The following is a 16,674-nucleotide window of genomic DNA, read 5'->3' as shown; positions in this document are numbered from 1 at the left end:
TCTCAAGCTGTGTATTTTATTTGACCACCATTTCTTAAATACACCTTTCCCCTAAACTTCATTGAGATATAATTGCATATAACATTGTGTAAATTTAAGGTATATAATGTGATCATTTGATATATGCAGATATTTCATAATGATTACCACAACAAGGTCCATTAATATGTATTTCACCTCACAGTTTGTTTGCTGTTGTTGTTGTTGTTGTTGTTGTTTTGGTGGTGAGAACATTGAAAATCTATTCTCCTAGCAACTGTCAAGTATGTAATACAGTATTGTTATTTATAGTCACCATGCCATACATTACATATGCTCCTAGATCTTAACCACCTTATAACTGGAAGTTTATACCCTTTGACCAACATCTCCCATTACTCCCACCCCCCAGCTCCTAGCAAACACCAGTCTAACTCTGTTTCCCCAAGTATGGCTTTTCTAGATTCCACATATAAGTGAGATCATGCAGCATGTGTCTTTCCTTTGACATCTCATTTAGCATAGCTGCTTCAAGTTCACTCCATTTTGTCACAAGTAGTAGGATTTCTTTTTTTTATGGCTGAAAATATCCCACTGTATTTTTCTTTATCATTCTTTATCATTCATCTGTCAGCAGACACTTAAATAGTCCATGCCTTGAGTACTGCAATGAACAAAGGGTGCAGATATCTCTTTGAGACAGTGATTTTATTTCATTTGTATGTATACCCAGAAGTGAGAATGCTGGATCATATGGTAGTTGTTTTTTTTTTTTTTAATTCTTTGAAGAATCTCCATAATGTTTTCCATAGTGGCTGTACTAATTTACACTCCCATCACTGTTGCATAAGTGCCCCCTTTTCTCCACATCTTTGCCAACAATTGTTTTTTCTTGTCTTTTTGATGATAGCTTTTCTAATAGGTATGAGGTGATATTTCATTTTGGCTTTGATTTGCATTTCCCCGATAATTAGTGATGTTGAGTTCCTTTTCATGTACCTTTTGGCCGTTTGTATGTTTTCTTTGGAAGACAAAAAAGTTGTTCGCTCATTTTTAGAAATTGAATTACTATTATTACTACTACTACTACTACTACCGAATTGTAGGAGTCTCATATTTTTTTAAATATTTAGATATTAGATAAATGATGTGCAAATATTTTATTCCATTCTGTAGGTTGCCTGTCTTTTCATTTTGTTGGTTGTTTCTTTGTTGTGCAGAAGATTTATAGTTTAATTTACCTTTTAATCTCCACAATCATAGTCATCTTTCAATAAGCATCAGGACTATAGTCTCACAACGCTGACCCTGGAAATATCATTTAGGATTAATTTCCTTCCAAATTAAAACATTCCTTGATGAGCTGCCCAGTGGAAAAAAGTTTCATTCTCTTACAGTCCTTAGCCCCACCCAGCTGATCTTTTGTATACAGAAATGTGAATGAGAACTTCCAATACCAAGTTACTAAAAGCATCTCTGCAGCCTTGCCTATGTCTTCACTTAGCCCATTTTACTTTTCACTGCAGCCTCTCTGAGATGGGTTTAGTACTGCTGTCATTTTAAGGCAGCAAGATATCGTCAAGAAAAACAACTCTAAAATCCATCCATCCTGTTGAAGTCAATTGCCTAGAAAAGGCATGAATACAGAAAACTTAGAGAGTCAGCTCTGCATATTTTATTTCTTTTGGATTTCCAAGTGAGCATTATCACCGGAAAGCCTGAAGTTACCACTGATTATAATACAGTGATTTTTTTTTCTGTCTCCTATGATTTTTAAAACTTCAACAGTGTGAACTTTGACTTACATAGTTCTTTAAGAATTTTGCCATGTCAACTGTGAAGTTTGAGCTGGATTATCTTTCTCCTGAAGGCTTCAGACATGAGCATGCATCCAACCCAGAATTTACTTTAACCTGTTTGACTGAACTCTCTGATGATTCTAGTCAATTGGAACTTCAGCACTCCAATTCTGTCCCCACTGGTAAGCTAAACTTTAGATTGATATTTTTGTGTATCTTACATCTGTATTTTCTTTAATGTCAGATATGTAACAAATAAATCTTGATGTCACCTACTTTGTGGTGGTAAAACTGATGTCAATTTTAGTTTATTCAGTTGTTTTTCCTCAAAATATATAAATAAATTTCTACAAAAAGCACAGAGCATTCTCCCAATAGAGTGAAACGCCAGAAAACAAATCTAAGGAACACATTTAAGAAAAATGTTAATAGTGAAGTAGATTTTGTTTTTCTGAACATTCAAGCCTATCAAGTTTTAGCTTTGTTTGGGATGATTGATGAAATCAGGGATTGTATCCATAAGCTGCAGAAAAAGTCCTGCCATCTTTCATTCATCTTTTTTATTTCTGTTTCCTTTTATATAATTATATGAAGGTTAATATGTGCTCTTTACCTTCTCATTAAGAATAAGAGAACATTCCTTTTGCTTATATTATTTTATGACCTAATTTAGATTCTATATGAGCTGACAGTGTTGACAGAATTCAATGTGAAAATTTTATTTTTTGATATCTGTGGGTGGTACTTATTTATCCAGCATCCAACAGTTTTCATTTTAGCATTGCAGTTTTGAGGAAACAATGCTATACATTAATAGTCTGCATACATTAAAAAATTCTGTGGGTTTGGTTTACAGTGAACAGCTATGAGAAGTCAATAATGAATTAGTTGTGCTTTGTAGAAAATATGTATAATAAATAAATACTTTAAATATTATTCTAAAGTAAAATTCCCTTATGAGTTAGTTGTTTATCTTTCCTCATAAAAAAGACAGGGCAATGAGAAAAGTAAAAGTTAAGCAAAGTCTTCATAGCTCTGGATGTTACAGGACATTAATCTTTGTCCAATGAAAAAGAACTTGTAGAAATAACAAATTCCATTTTGCAACCAGAGGATTCTTCTAAGAAAACTTGGCATATTTATTTATTTTGAGGTGTTTGAAAAGAAGTTTTATGTGACTCCCAAGCAATCGCTGATGTATTGTTCATAGACTCTTGTATTATATGACTTGTTTTATAGTATGGGCAGTTCTATAATCAGGAGATGTAACAACTTTTTAAATTTTCTTTCATCCATACTATTATTTCTCTTTCTTAAATGGAAAGTCTTACTGGGTATTGAGCCTATAATTTCATAAATGGAAAAATCAGGTTTTTTTTTGTTTTGTTTTGTTACAAATGAACAGTACAGTACAGTAGACTTAGGAAAATGAGCTTTTAGAGATAAAGTATGTACCAGTTTAACCATGGTTTAAATACCCATGTTCTTTTCACCACTTTTGTGTCTTCTAGTCATCTCTGTTCCAGTTAGCACATCTATTCCAATAAATTCAACTGCTGTCTTTATGAAGCTGACATTACATATCTGTAGCTTAGGTATGAACTCTTCCCCAGTGCCTGGAAGACACTTTCACCTCAATATCCTTGGCAGTGCTTCAAATTCAACACAAATAAGCTAAACTCCCTAAAAATGCCTCCTCCTTCTTACATTCTCATTTTTGTCAATATCCCCTAAGTCATCTCAGACATTCCTTAGCATTTATTGCAATATAAAGTACATGTTTATTTCTATGCATATTAGTTTAATATAGGTCTTCTTTGCCTCTTTGTCCACCACTATGGCGCCTACTCAATAGGGTGCCTGGCAATAAAAGATTCTTTGTATCTTGACTCATTGATTGCCTGGCTGAGAGACTGAAAGATTGGCCCTCTTCATTTCCCTGGTTCATGCACCTGTATAGTCTTCTACCTGACCTCACCTTCAGGTTTTCCAAAACAGGCCTCTTGTACATTGACAGCCATGCAATCCTTACTAAGCACAAGTCTGACCTATTCCCACCTTTGTTTGCAATTTCTAGGTCTGTGTGACCTTGTTTTAAACCTGGTGCTTTAGGATCTAAATCTTTTTTTCCCCCAGAACTTATGTAGTTTCATATAACCTACCTATATCCTACAAGAATGATTTATACTTTCCAATTACTGTTCACGTTATTTTTTTCAAAATAATTTCTATTAAATATTTCTCCTTCCTCTGTTTATTAAGATCTCACTGAGAACAAAAATATATCATCTTCTTCCCAAATGCCTATGGTTAACTCTTTATATAAAGGAATATTTCCTGTCTCTAACTTCCACAAAAATTTGTCCTATATATGAAAACGTTCACATTCTAGGTTTTTGTTGTTGTTATAAATACAAATGTCCATGGCTCCTCTTCTATCAGATGATGTTTCTTGAAGGTAATTGCCTTTTCAAAATTGTTTTTGCCTGTGCATAATGCATATGTCATAAATATGGTTAATTGAGTGACTAAATAGTAAACTGAGGTTTATCTTTTAATTTATTTCCTGCCATAGGGAGTACTTGTTTAGGTCAAGTTATACATGCATTTTATCTGCCAAAATACTATGTGGAAATTACCACACAATTTTTTGCTTGATGATACCATCATACAGGATAGTACCAATGTGGAATTTGTCCTTCATTTAAAATTTTTATGTAGGGGCTCCTAGGTGGCTCAGTCGTTAAGCATCTACCTTCCGCTCAGGTCATGATCCCAGGATTCTGGGATCTAGCCCCGCATCAGCTCTCTGCTCAGTGGGAAGCCTGCTTCTCCCTCTCCCACTCCCCCTGCTTGTGTTCCCCCTCTCGCTGTGTTTCTCTCTGTCAAATAAATAAATAAAATCTTTAAAAAAAAATGAAACTTTTATGGAGCATTGAGCACCTTAGAATCTACTTTGTAAAATGCTAGATCTTTTCACCCTATAATCAAGAGAGTCAAGTTGTATTCATTTAAAATATAGTAATTGAAAAAATAAAAACATGTAAATATATACATATTTATTCATTGAATATTTATGACTGAGAGTTAGTTCTTGGGGTGTCTATAGGAAAATGAAAATGAGATAATAGTAGAAGCAGGGAAAGAGTTCTGTCCTTTTAATCTCAGTGGTGTGCAGTATGTTTTTAACATACATATGCACATATCCCTAGCATGGGAAAATAAAATATAACAGGTGACTGTTAGTCCATAGAAAGTTGAGCAGATATGTCTAAAAAGAAATACGTTCCATTGTCAGCAAAAACAGTGTTTACACATTTCACTTATATGATAACTTGAAGAGTATTCATACCTACATAATCTGAATAGTTCTCACAAGACTACTATGAGATAGAGCTCATTTATCTTGAACTTTATTAAATAAGAGATTTCAAAGGCCAGAAAAATAATGTAATTGGACCTACAATGCACACATATATCTAATAAATGTGTGTCAGTGGGGAGGGTGGTGGCAAAGACAGAGGCAAGTTGAGGAGCTCTTAATCTGTTTTCTGCCTCTAAACTTAGTATTCTTTTCTTTTTTTTTCTCAACACTGTGTGGAAATTATGATTAAAAACAGTTCCAGGGGAGAAAGATGCTTCTTTATGTTTCAGAAGTGTATTTCATCAATAATCAGTAATGAGAATATAAATATCATTCCTGGATTCTGGAATGTGCTTTAAATGACTTTTAAGGTTATGAACATTTCATCATCATGATCATCATTATCACCTTTGTGATGTTAATGATAAGCACATATATATCATTTCCTATATATAAAGCAGTACTGTGAATGTTCTATATGCGTATATATACACACACGTACATACATATCTTTACATATGTTTTATATATCTATACACATATGTAAAAAATATACATATTTTTTATCCTTGTTAAATGGGTAATATAACTTCCATCACAACACAGTCTAACATATTCGAGAATGTATGTGATTCAACTTTTTTTTTTTAAGATTTTATTTATTTATTTGACAGAGAGACACAGTAAAAGAGGGAACACAAGCAGGTGGAGTGGGAGAGGGAGAAGCAGGTTCCCCGCCGAGCAGGGAGCCCGATGCGGGGCTGGATCCCAGGACCCTGGGACCATGACCTAGGCCGAAGACAGACGCTTAATGACTGAGCCACCCAGGCGCCCCGTGATTCAACTTTTTAAAAATTTGTTAACTTCATTTAATCTAAAATTTTGTATATTTCTTAGGCCCTAGAACCCTTTTACATAGAACATTTCCTAATATCCTGAAAGACCTGCTTTGGATATTTGGTGTTAAAGTAATGAATTATGGGGCGCCTGGGTGGCTCAGTTGTTAAGCGTCTGCCTTCGGCTCAGGTCATGATCCCAGAGTCCTGGGATCGAGTCCTGCATCGGGCTCCCTGCTCCAAGGGAGGCCTGCTTCTCCCTCTCCCACTCCCCCTGCTTGTGTTCCTGCTCTCGCTGTCTCTGTCTCTGTCAAATAAATAAATAAAATCTTTAAAAAAAAAAAAAGAATTATGTAATGCTAGTGAAGTAATTGGAGAACTCTAATAAAAAGTCAAGATAAGGTTCTGTTCAGTCACCAGCAGGCAGTGTCACTTGGGGTGAGGTTTTAACATCCCTCCTGGGTGATTTTTCTAATCTGTAAAATGTCTAGAATAGATTAGTTGATTTTAAAGACCACCAACAGCTATAAAAAAGCTTAATGAAAATAATTAGATTTAGAGCATTTCCAATGCACATCATTAAGCTAGATAAAGACCAGAATATAAAGAAGGGTAAAGACAAAGCCTCTGTTTACATATAACTTATAACAGTAATAATGCAAATCAACTTATGCAAAGAATTTCATAATTTATGGAGTTCTTTTGCCTTTGACTTTCACAACCACTCTGAAGATCAAATCGTTTTATTACTGCCATTTTTATAAATGAAGAAACTGCATGTTAGTGATATTTCACAGTGAAATTTTAGTAAGTAATAAACCAACGTGGACCCAGACTTCCTCCAATTCCAGATGTTATTGCCACTACACTAGTACAAGTGCGAGTACCAACCTTACTACTTACCCTGCTACTATGACAATAAGGAGGATGACAAAAACAGCATTTACTGTTTTGTTGACAATACCAAATGCTTGAATCCTAGTCTCATTTTACTCTCCTAATGTTTTGAAGCATGAAGAAGTCAAATATTATTATAATTGTCCTTCATATTTCAAATATAGATATGTAGGTCACTAATTTACACACCAACTTGCTATTTTCAATTCAGAATGGTTGAATTGAAATCTTTAAAAGAAAAGATACTTAAAATAACCTAATAATCTATGTAAGACTATTTACAGTATAGTAATGTACTATTACTATAGTACATTATACTATGTACTAGTATATACTATATACTATATATATATATAGTTGATTTTAAATACTGATTTAAATACTATGTTAATTTTGAATGTATCCTGTGTATTGGGTGAATCATTTTCAGGATGGTTTAATAGTATGAATCATCTTTTCCTATCTATATTAGAAAATGTATTGAATTTAAATAGTTCCTCCTTAATATTCATCACCCTCTTACCCCCTCCCCCACCTCGCTGCCCTCTGAAACTCTGTTTGTTTCCCGGGGTCCATAATCTCTCATGGTTCCTCTCCCTCTCTGATTTCTCCCCCTTCAGATTTCCCTCCCTTCCCCTATGGTCCTCTGTGCTATTGCTTATGTTCCACATATGAATGAAACCATATGATAATAGTCTTTCTCTGCTTGACTTACTTCACTTAGCATAATCCCCTCCAGATCCATATCCATGTCGATGCAAATGGTGGGTATTCATCCTTTCTGATGGCTGAGTAATATTCCATTGTATATATGGACCACATCTTCTTTATCCATTCATCATCTGAAGGACGTCTCGGCTCCTTCCATAGTTTGTCTATTGTGGACATTGCTGCTATGAACATTGGGGTGCATGTGCCCCTTCTTTTCACTACATCTGTATCCTTGGGGTAGATACCTAGTAGTGCAATTGCTGGGTCACAGGGTAGCTCTATGTTTAACATCTTGAGGAACCTCCATACTGTTTTCCAGAGTGGCTGTACATAATAATAATTAAAACAAAAAACAAACAAACAAAAAACCCCCAAAAACAAAGAGACAAAAAAAATAAATAGTTCCTAGTAAGCCAACCCTAACTTTTGAGCAATTATCATCAAATGCTAGAAGTTGACCCATGGTTGCTGTATTTAAAAATTGCTCTTAAGTTATTTCCATAAATGACTTGTTTCCTTCTCTAAATTCTTTTATTTTTAAAGAAAATCTCAAATCTTAGCAAGGTGCTGGTGTATTATAGATTGATAACAATATTTTGAGCCAGGTAAGAACCCTTTTTATTGTCTTTAATTTACAGCTGAAGATTAACTTGAAATGATTTACCTGGAGTCAACACAGTTAGTTGTAACCAAAAATGAAGATAAAAAGTTGGGTCTCATGATGTTCTGTCCATTGCATTTTACACTAAAATAAATATCTTCCTCAAAGATTTCTTAGTATCATGGCTCTCTGATACCAGATAAAAATAAATCTACTCTGCTGAAGTATAACTTGTCATAAGACAATTAACTCGTTCCTAAGAATATCAGAATTTAAGGTCTCATATGATCTCAAATACCGTATTTTTTAAAAAGTATTACACTATCCACTAGTGGCCAGAGGAATAAATATAAACATTTATAAACATTATATATCCCCATAAAACCACATGATCACAACACATACACACATTCAGTCACTGCATTCTCTGAGAATTTGACTATATTTATCTTTCTGGATAGGTCTTGGAACCTAGAAATGACTAACCACTCTGCAGAAATTCCAGCTGTGCTAAGGTCAGCATAAAAAAGAAAATCTTCATCATCATGGGTGATTTGGGGCTTTATGAAGTGGGCTTTGCACTGGTTGTTTCTTTGTCTCGGGAATTGAAGAGCATGGTTTCTAAGGATATTCAAGGAGATCCAAAGAATAGATTCTGTTCTATGACCTTGGGATAGAGGGTGAGCATGCAGCTAATTGCAGCCCAGAAGACCGTCTCTGACCAAGAAGTAAAAGGCCACTGTGTAAAAGGATTTTTGCTTAGTTAGGAGTTAGAGGTCCTAACTTTTTTTTTTATAAAGATTTTATTTATTTATTTGACAGAGAGATAGAGCCAGAGAGCACCAGTGGAGGGAATGGCAGAGGGAGAGGAAGAAGCAGGCTCCCCACTGAACAGGGAGCCCGATGTGGGACTCCATCCCAGGACCCTGAAGGCAGACACTTAACCATCTGAGCACCCAAGTGCCCCAGTGGTCCTAACTTTTTGAGATGCATAGAACTAAGACCATTTGCCACATTGACTAACGATAGTTATAATGCTACCATCATCAACTATTTATATTTATTAGCTGTCTACTCTGTGCCCACGTCTCTGCCACTTTCTAAGAAATGTCAAGTATCTGGATGGTCCAATGCGTGCTCTAACTGCACTCTCTAAATCTAGTTATGAAAAAAAATATGTGATTGAAATAGGTAACTATTTCATTCTGTCAGTCTCATTCAGGACAGGAATCAGCTGGGAAATCGTGCTTTAGCAGGGTGGTTTCCAAAGCCTAAGTATAGTCCATGGAGCATTTGCCTTAGAATCACCAGGATACTTGTGATACATGGGGATTCTAGGGTCCCATCCCAGATTCTTTACATGTAAACTCTGTGGATACAATCTAGGAATCTAGATTTTAGAAATACCTCATTATGTCCATACACACTAAAGTTTTAAAATGCTTTGGTTGGGACGCCCAGGTGGCTCAGTCGGTTAAGCGTCTGCCTTCGGCTCAGGTCATGATCCCAGGATCCTGGGATGGAGTCCCACATCGGGCTCCCTGCTCCGCGGGAAGCCTGCTTCTCCCTCTCCCACTCCCCCTGCTTGTGTTACCTCTCTCCCTGTGTCTCCCTCTGTCAAATAAATAAATAAAATCTTAAAAAAAAAAAAGAAATAAAAATGCTTTGGTTAAGGGTCATGGTAGGTTGATCAGCAAGGGCCCCTACAATGATCCCTATATTATGGCACTTGTTCCAGATAATTTCTGATCATAGTAATCTACAGCCAACTATAGCTCCTTTGTCAACATGCTTTTCTACTAAGGCTGTTAATCCATTGACATATGTGACAGAGTGTTTTCCTATTTTTCTTACATTTGCATATTACCCTCAGATAAATTCAGATCAAACTCTTCCAAAGAGCCCTCTCTCTTATCCTTTATATAAAACATCTAGTTTTTCCTGTATTGGATGCCCAGAATAGCCATTTCTGTGGCATTGCTATCAATGTTAAATGTTTATTTTCTGCATTTAATCTTGTATTTAAATGTTTTGCTGTTAGATATTGGGTGTAGCTTTCAGCTTTCAGTGCAATTTTATCAAACAGAGAATAAACTCCCACAGGATAAAAGATATCTTGTACTTCTCTTCAATTCCCTTAAGGAGGGACCAGCAGAGAGCTCTATGAACTGAGGAGCTGAATTGCTTATTTCTAATACAACTTTACAAAGATGGGCCAATTGATAAAAACCTTCACTTCCTTTGTGGAAATTTTTAATGCAACTCTGATCTCTTAATGGCTCTGCCTAGGAGTCTTCAACTCATTCTGTCTTAAGAAGAACAATCTAAGTTCATATAATATGCATACTTTGGCTGCCATGGTAAAATGAAAAGTTAATGCTAATGTGATGTTGTAAAATGAAATAACCCCAACAACCATCATTTTTTAAATGCCTGCTGAAAATATTCTACTGGGGGGGCGCCTGGGTGGCTCAGTCATTAAGCATCTGCCTTCCGCTCAGGTCATGATCTCAAGGTCCTGGAATCAAGTCCCGCGTCGGGCTCCCTGCTCGGCGGGAAGCCTGCTTCTCCCTCTCCCACTCCCCCTGCTTATGTTCCCTTTCTCGCTGTCTCTCTCTGTCAAATAAATAAATAAAATCTTTTTAAAAAATTTAAAAAAAGAAAATATTCTACTAGGAATTGAGTACATCTATGATAATTCAAAATGACAAATTAAAAAGTGGCCTTTCTGTGGCCATTGCATACTGCATAATACCTGGTGGAGTTCACTAAACTGGATAAAGATCGAGATAGTTGTAAATATACAGATATTTCTCCTCAAAGGTATCCTGGTATCGTGTCTTCCTGATAGCAGATGAACAAATGTTACTCTGTTTTTTGGAATAGGCCTTAGTACCTTAGCTTATACAACACTTCATACAGAAAATCAAGGATGGCAGTGAAATGTTTATGATGAGATTCTCAGGTTGGCATGGTGAAATACAGCCACAATCTTTATTCATAAAGCTCTTTCTGGAAAGCAGTTGACAAAGGACTCTCTATAAAATAGTGGGTGGGTTCTCGTCTTAAAGTATAAAATCGGGTGTGCTACTGCTAGTTTATAACCAGTTATAGAAAATGTACTTAACTTGCAAGCATTCTTCTCTTCAAAAGTACAATACATTCTAGAGTCTAGAAATCATTGTATCAGCTTGATAAGGTCTTAGGCTAAGTTTTCAGGGGGAAAATATCATAGAACATGCTGATTATCAGCATGAAAAGAGAGAAATAGCTGCTACTGACTTCAGAGTCATGTTGCTTCTGCTGAGACTACAAAGCTTTCACCTCTGCTCTGACTCCAGAGTACACTGAAAATCACTGAGTAAACAGGAAAAAGACACAGCAATACCCTTCTATCCCAACCCTCTGCCATGATTGGTTTCTTCCTGAATCACTGCTGAACTTCTACTCTGGAGTAGAAAGAACTTCACAAGAGACATACTGGCCAAGAATAGGCGGTGGGTGGATCCAGCCAGACAAAGCCACTCCAGACCTGTTTCCTCAGTTGAAAAACAGGGGGCTTACAGAGTACACTCTCTGAACGTCTTTCAAAGATTCTCTGATTTAATTTTATAGGCATTTACTTAAAAAAAAAAATAAGGCTCTATCAGGAGGGTCCAGCAAGTTCTGCAAGTCGCCATAATTTCTGATTGCTTTACAGCTTAATATAAATTTGCACACTGGGGAAATTCATCAATTCCTTCTGATCCCCTGGCTTCCTATGGCTATGTATGGTCTCACCATCCCTGTTGGGCTTTTTCAAAGCTCGTTGTGCTATATAACATGCTCAAGAATGTTGGAAAAACCATTGCTTGTCCCTTGAGTCAGCTGTGGTGGATCCTATTATTGAGAATGGTGTTTTGCTTATTTTTAGATGACCAATGAACTACCTACATTTCCCAAGTTTGTATCTTATTTTCACATTCTCAAGTTTCAGCTTTCATTTTGCTTGTCCTTTGCTTTTTCCTGGTCTATAATTTGAGTTCTCAAAAGCTAAATATACTTGTTTATGTTCTCTGAAAATTCTATACAGAAAGTTGTTGCTCTAATTTGTGAGGAGAAAATATGTAGACTACAAATATAATCTTAGATTTAATACTCTCACATTCTACTTTCTATAAGTTAATCCAAAAGTCTATGGCATTTATTTTTATAATTTTTTGAGCTACACATTTTAACTGAACACTGACTGGTTGCTATAGAAGGAGTTATCTACCTAAGAATAGACCCTGTAAAATAATCCAGTATCTTTATGTAAATTAAAATCATTATTCTGCATAAACAACAATAGAGAGGTAATTGCTTAGACCCTAATCAAATTGGAGTTCAGAGGTCGTTCTGATACTTCTTAGTTGTGGGATTTCTGTCAATCAGAAAATTCAGTGAATCTCTGTATGTTTCTATTTCCTGATATATGATAAAGGTGTACAAATCTCTACCTCACAGAGTAGTTAAGAATATTAAATGAAACAACAACAACAACAAAAAAAAAACATTTAACATAATGCCTGTAACTAGTAAGTATCTAGGAAATGCTGTTATTCTAAATATATAATATAGGATAGATTATATATCATAATGGTATTCCAGAATGTGGTGATTGACCATGTTCTGGGGATTACAGTCCATATGGGGCAAATTGCATAATCTACATAGAGCAAACTGAGCTGCTCAAATTCAAGTACAGTTGTTCACATCCTGGAATACATGACTAGGCAGAGAATAAAGGTCACAAACTTCAGGAGCATTTATTTTATTTGCTAAGTTATCCCATTAATGTTTAATATTAAAATAAAGGAGGGTTTGGTAGGAAGTAGAATAAATACCTAAATTAATTTTTATAATAAAATGCCAGACTTCAAAGAAAATTCTTGTTAGCCTAGAGATGTGTGTGAGCACTCACTTTTCTCTAACAAGAGAGACATTTCTAGGGGAAAGTTTGTGAGGCACTGGAAAGAAAACAGGTGTTGGTTGTATGAGAACCCTGGTTTCAGTTGGCTGCTTGGTCAGTGATGTTCTATGATGCCAGAGGGTGCTCAGTGCATTTGATGAGGCCAGTGGTTTGTTCTGGATCCTGTGAGGCTGTGTTAGTTTTACCACTGACATCCTGAAACAATGTTCTCTTCTCAGGGTGTCATGGGTTTTCTAAAGCAGTTGAGAATTTTATTTTACTTCATTGAGACTTGGGAAAGGGAAACTTTTTTTGTGTGTTCTGGAAATTAAACTTCTGTATTTTGTTCCCACTCTACATAAAATAGGCAGAGGAAAGTCTTCTCTTTGTTCATCTTTAAAAGATTACCTAGCCTTTAGAAGTGAGATGCCTTATCTGAACATTGAATAGTGCACTAAACAAGGAGGCAGAGATATTAGAGACAATCATGTATTATCTAGATTAACTTGACTAAACTCACAGATGGGAAGAGCTAGATTCACAAGCTTCTCTTATGTGAGAATGTGACAGTGAGGCCAAGAAAGCATGATGAGTAGCTTGCCTAATATTACATAGATAATTAGATATAGAGGTCAGTCTGTAATTTTCTCTATCTTGTGTTGTCAGGCCCTCATGTGTCTTCTAACTTCTAAAAAAGGATGGCTGGGCTTTGCCATAGGACACCTCTGGCTATGACTCAAACATAGATTATAGAGCTTGTGAAAGTTACTTCATATCTCTGCCTATTCTTGGTGGGATTCCCACTTTACAGAATTGACTATGGGATTGAGAAAATGTATGAAAACAATGACTTGTGCGGGGACAGGAATACATATTTAATGGATATGAGATGTCTCCTCATTTCCCACTTCCAGCATTCTGCCTACTGTATTACTCCCTTGTGGCTTCTCAACTCAAAAATTGCTGGGCCATTCATATGAGTTGCTCTGAAGACTGGAGGTAATGAATCTGAAAATCAAAGCGTTCTACAAATACACGTATCACTGTGAGTTTTCTAATTAATGTTTGCAACCACATGATTTTTAGATCAAACTTTCTTGAAAGTGATTTATTAATTTCAAAAAGATAAAGATCTGGGGGTATTGGTCTAAACATCTCTGGTAATGTAAGAATCCTGATCTCATTATTTGTCGGTTTAAATTACCACTGAAGAAATTATTGTTTCCCTCTATCTGTCCTGCTGATGTTTTCTTCAGAATTCTTTTCTGATACCACAGTAGTTAAGTATAATTCAGTGTCTCATAGTTCTTCTTTTTCACTGAATATTTGGCTCTCACCAGCCAAATTTCAGAATTTAGGCTCTATTGCCAAGGTCACAGTGTATGTAAAAGCATGTAAAGAAGTGGTGAGTTCTGTAGCAGATCCAAGAGCATGAATTTTGAAAATCACCCGATACATATAAATGCTACATATTTCATAATTTCTGGTGAAAACACAATAACCACTGAGAGCTTGGTCATTTTTTTGTCTTGTTTTGCCTTGGAAGCCAAATGAAACTATTCTCAACAATTTATCTCATATCCTTATTATAGTCATCCTTTAAATGATGAATTGTTAAAAAGTAAAGTTCTGTTAGCTCAATAAAATACATATACAGATACTTTTAAATTTGAATTAAAAGGGACATTTTATCACAGACAAATGGTGAGGAGAATAAGTGGAATTAGTGGAAGTTCAAAGGTATACCTTGTTTATTATCTATGGGTCAACAATGTAAAAAAAATAAAAATTTAAAATTTAAAAATTAAAAATTAAATGTAAGATATTGTACAAGGTTAGGAATTAGGGGCAGCTGGGTAGCTCAGTAGGTTAAGTGTCCAACTCTTGATTTTGGCTGAGGTCATCTCAGGATCTTGAGATCAAGTCCCACATTGGGCTCTGGGCTCAGCAGGTAGTCTGCTTGAGATTATCTCTCTCCCTTTCCTCTTCCCCTCCCCCCACATTCTCTCTATCACTCTCTCTCTCTCAAATAAATAAATCTTAAGAAAAAGAAATATTAGGAATTAATTAAAAGGAGAGTAAAACATGGTGTCTGCTCCTAGTGTTAGACAGGATATTCATTTATTACATTAATACTTACTGAATAACCATATATACAATGTACCATATACACATATATACAAAATACAGTTTTGTAGTATATGTACAATGTATTTTGATACATACCCATGAATGTATCTATTGTGTGAGCACAGCTGGTATCAACCTTATTCTCCCTGATATCCCAGACCTCAGTGGCATCCCTTGTTCAGTTCTCATCTATGAGTGCCTAGCAGTAGGTAGGGTCATTCTTTCAGTCTTAGGCTTTCTAATGTACATCCTCATGGGTCTTGACTTGGCCACCATTTTAATCCTCATCCACATGAGACTCCTCATCCCCCACAAATATCACATTATGTTCTGTACCCTCTGTCCCCATGTCATCTCACTCAACCCACCTGGTAGAGCATCTGTGCCTTTTGCATGACTCCAGCCTTTGTAAGGCAGAATACCCTCATCAAAATATGGGAGCCATCACAAATGATTGGTAATGAGCATAGTCTTCTAGTATAAGTGGCAGGTGTTAGAGAATAGTAAGGGATTTAGGATGATTCAGGAAAGTCAGATTGGAATTTTAATATTGTACCTCAGTCACATGATGAATTAATTAAACCTCGCTAAGTTCTAACACAGTATATTATACCATTTCTTAGGGTAAGGGTTTTCTATCAAGCAGTGAACTTTATTTATTTATTTTTATTTTATTTTATTTTGTTTTGTTTTGCTTTATTTTATTATGTTATGTTAGTCACCATACAATACATCATTAGTTTTTGATGTAGTGATCCATGATTCATTGTTTTTGTTTAACACCCAGTGCTCCATGCAGTACGTGCCCTCCTTAATACCGGGCTAACCCATCCCTCCACCCCCCTCCCCTCTAAAACCCTCAGTTTGTTTCTCGGAGTCCATAGTCTGTCATGATTCATCTCCCCCTCCAGCAGTGAACTTTAGAATTTAACTCTCATAGCACACAGAAGTTGCTTGTAAGTTGGAACTGATCACTCAGGGGAAAAATGAGGTAACCATTATAGTGTGTGCCAAAGGAAAAATCAATGATAAAGGGTATGTGTTTTGAACTTCCAGAAAAAATAGATCAATGTGGCCGAAAGAGAATAGAAAAGGAAAGAAATTTTAAACAGGGACAGACTGTTTAAAAGAAAGGAGGAAGGCATTCCTAAGAAATGAAATGACATAGATTGACCACAGTATATGGTGTCATAAAGTATTCATTTGTGTGTCTGTGCATTCATGTGTTTGTTAGTTTATTTTTTGCCACAATTACATACATACCTCTTCTAGCATGAATACTATGGATTTTTCTTGGAGAATCAACCCTTTTCCTACTCTTTGATGACCTAGTTTGTGCCCCTACTTTAAGGTGTGCCTGAGGTTAGCCTTCCTTCCAATTATTTCAGTTATTGGGCTAATGAATTCCTTATGGGATATTGTTCATT

General features: G+C 35.8%; 1 protein-coding gene across 1 annotated transcript in view; it reads left to right on the top strand.

The window, feature by feature from the left end:
• The first annotated feature begins 1,806 nt into the window (after window positions 1-1,806).
• The window catches only part of ANO3 (anoctamin 3), a 416,780-nt gene continuing 401,912 nt past the window's right edge, over window positions 1,807-16,674 (top strand). The window contains exon 1 of the mRNA XM_021685869.1: window positions 1,807-1,960. Coding sequence (XP_021541544.1) covers window positions 1,807-1,960 — 154 coding nt within the window. The remainder of the gene's footprint in view (window positions 1,961-16,674) is intronic.

The sequence above is a fragment of the Neomonachus schauinslandi genome, chromosome 11, assembly GCF_002201575.2.
Source record: "Neomonachus schauinslandi chromosome 11, ASM220157v2, whole genome shotgun sequence".
NCBI classification, from domain to species: domain Eukaryota; kingdom Metazoa; phylum Chordata; class Mammalia; order Carnivora; family Phocidae; genus Neomonachus; species Neomonachus schauinslandi.
The sequence above is the reverse complement of the archived record's forward strand: the minus strand, read 5'-3'. Positions and strand labels throughout refer to the sequence as shown.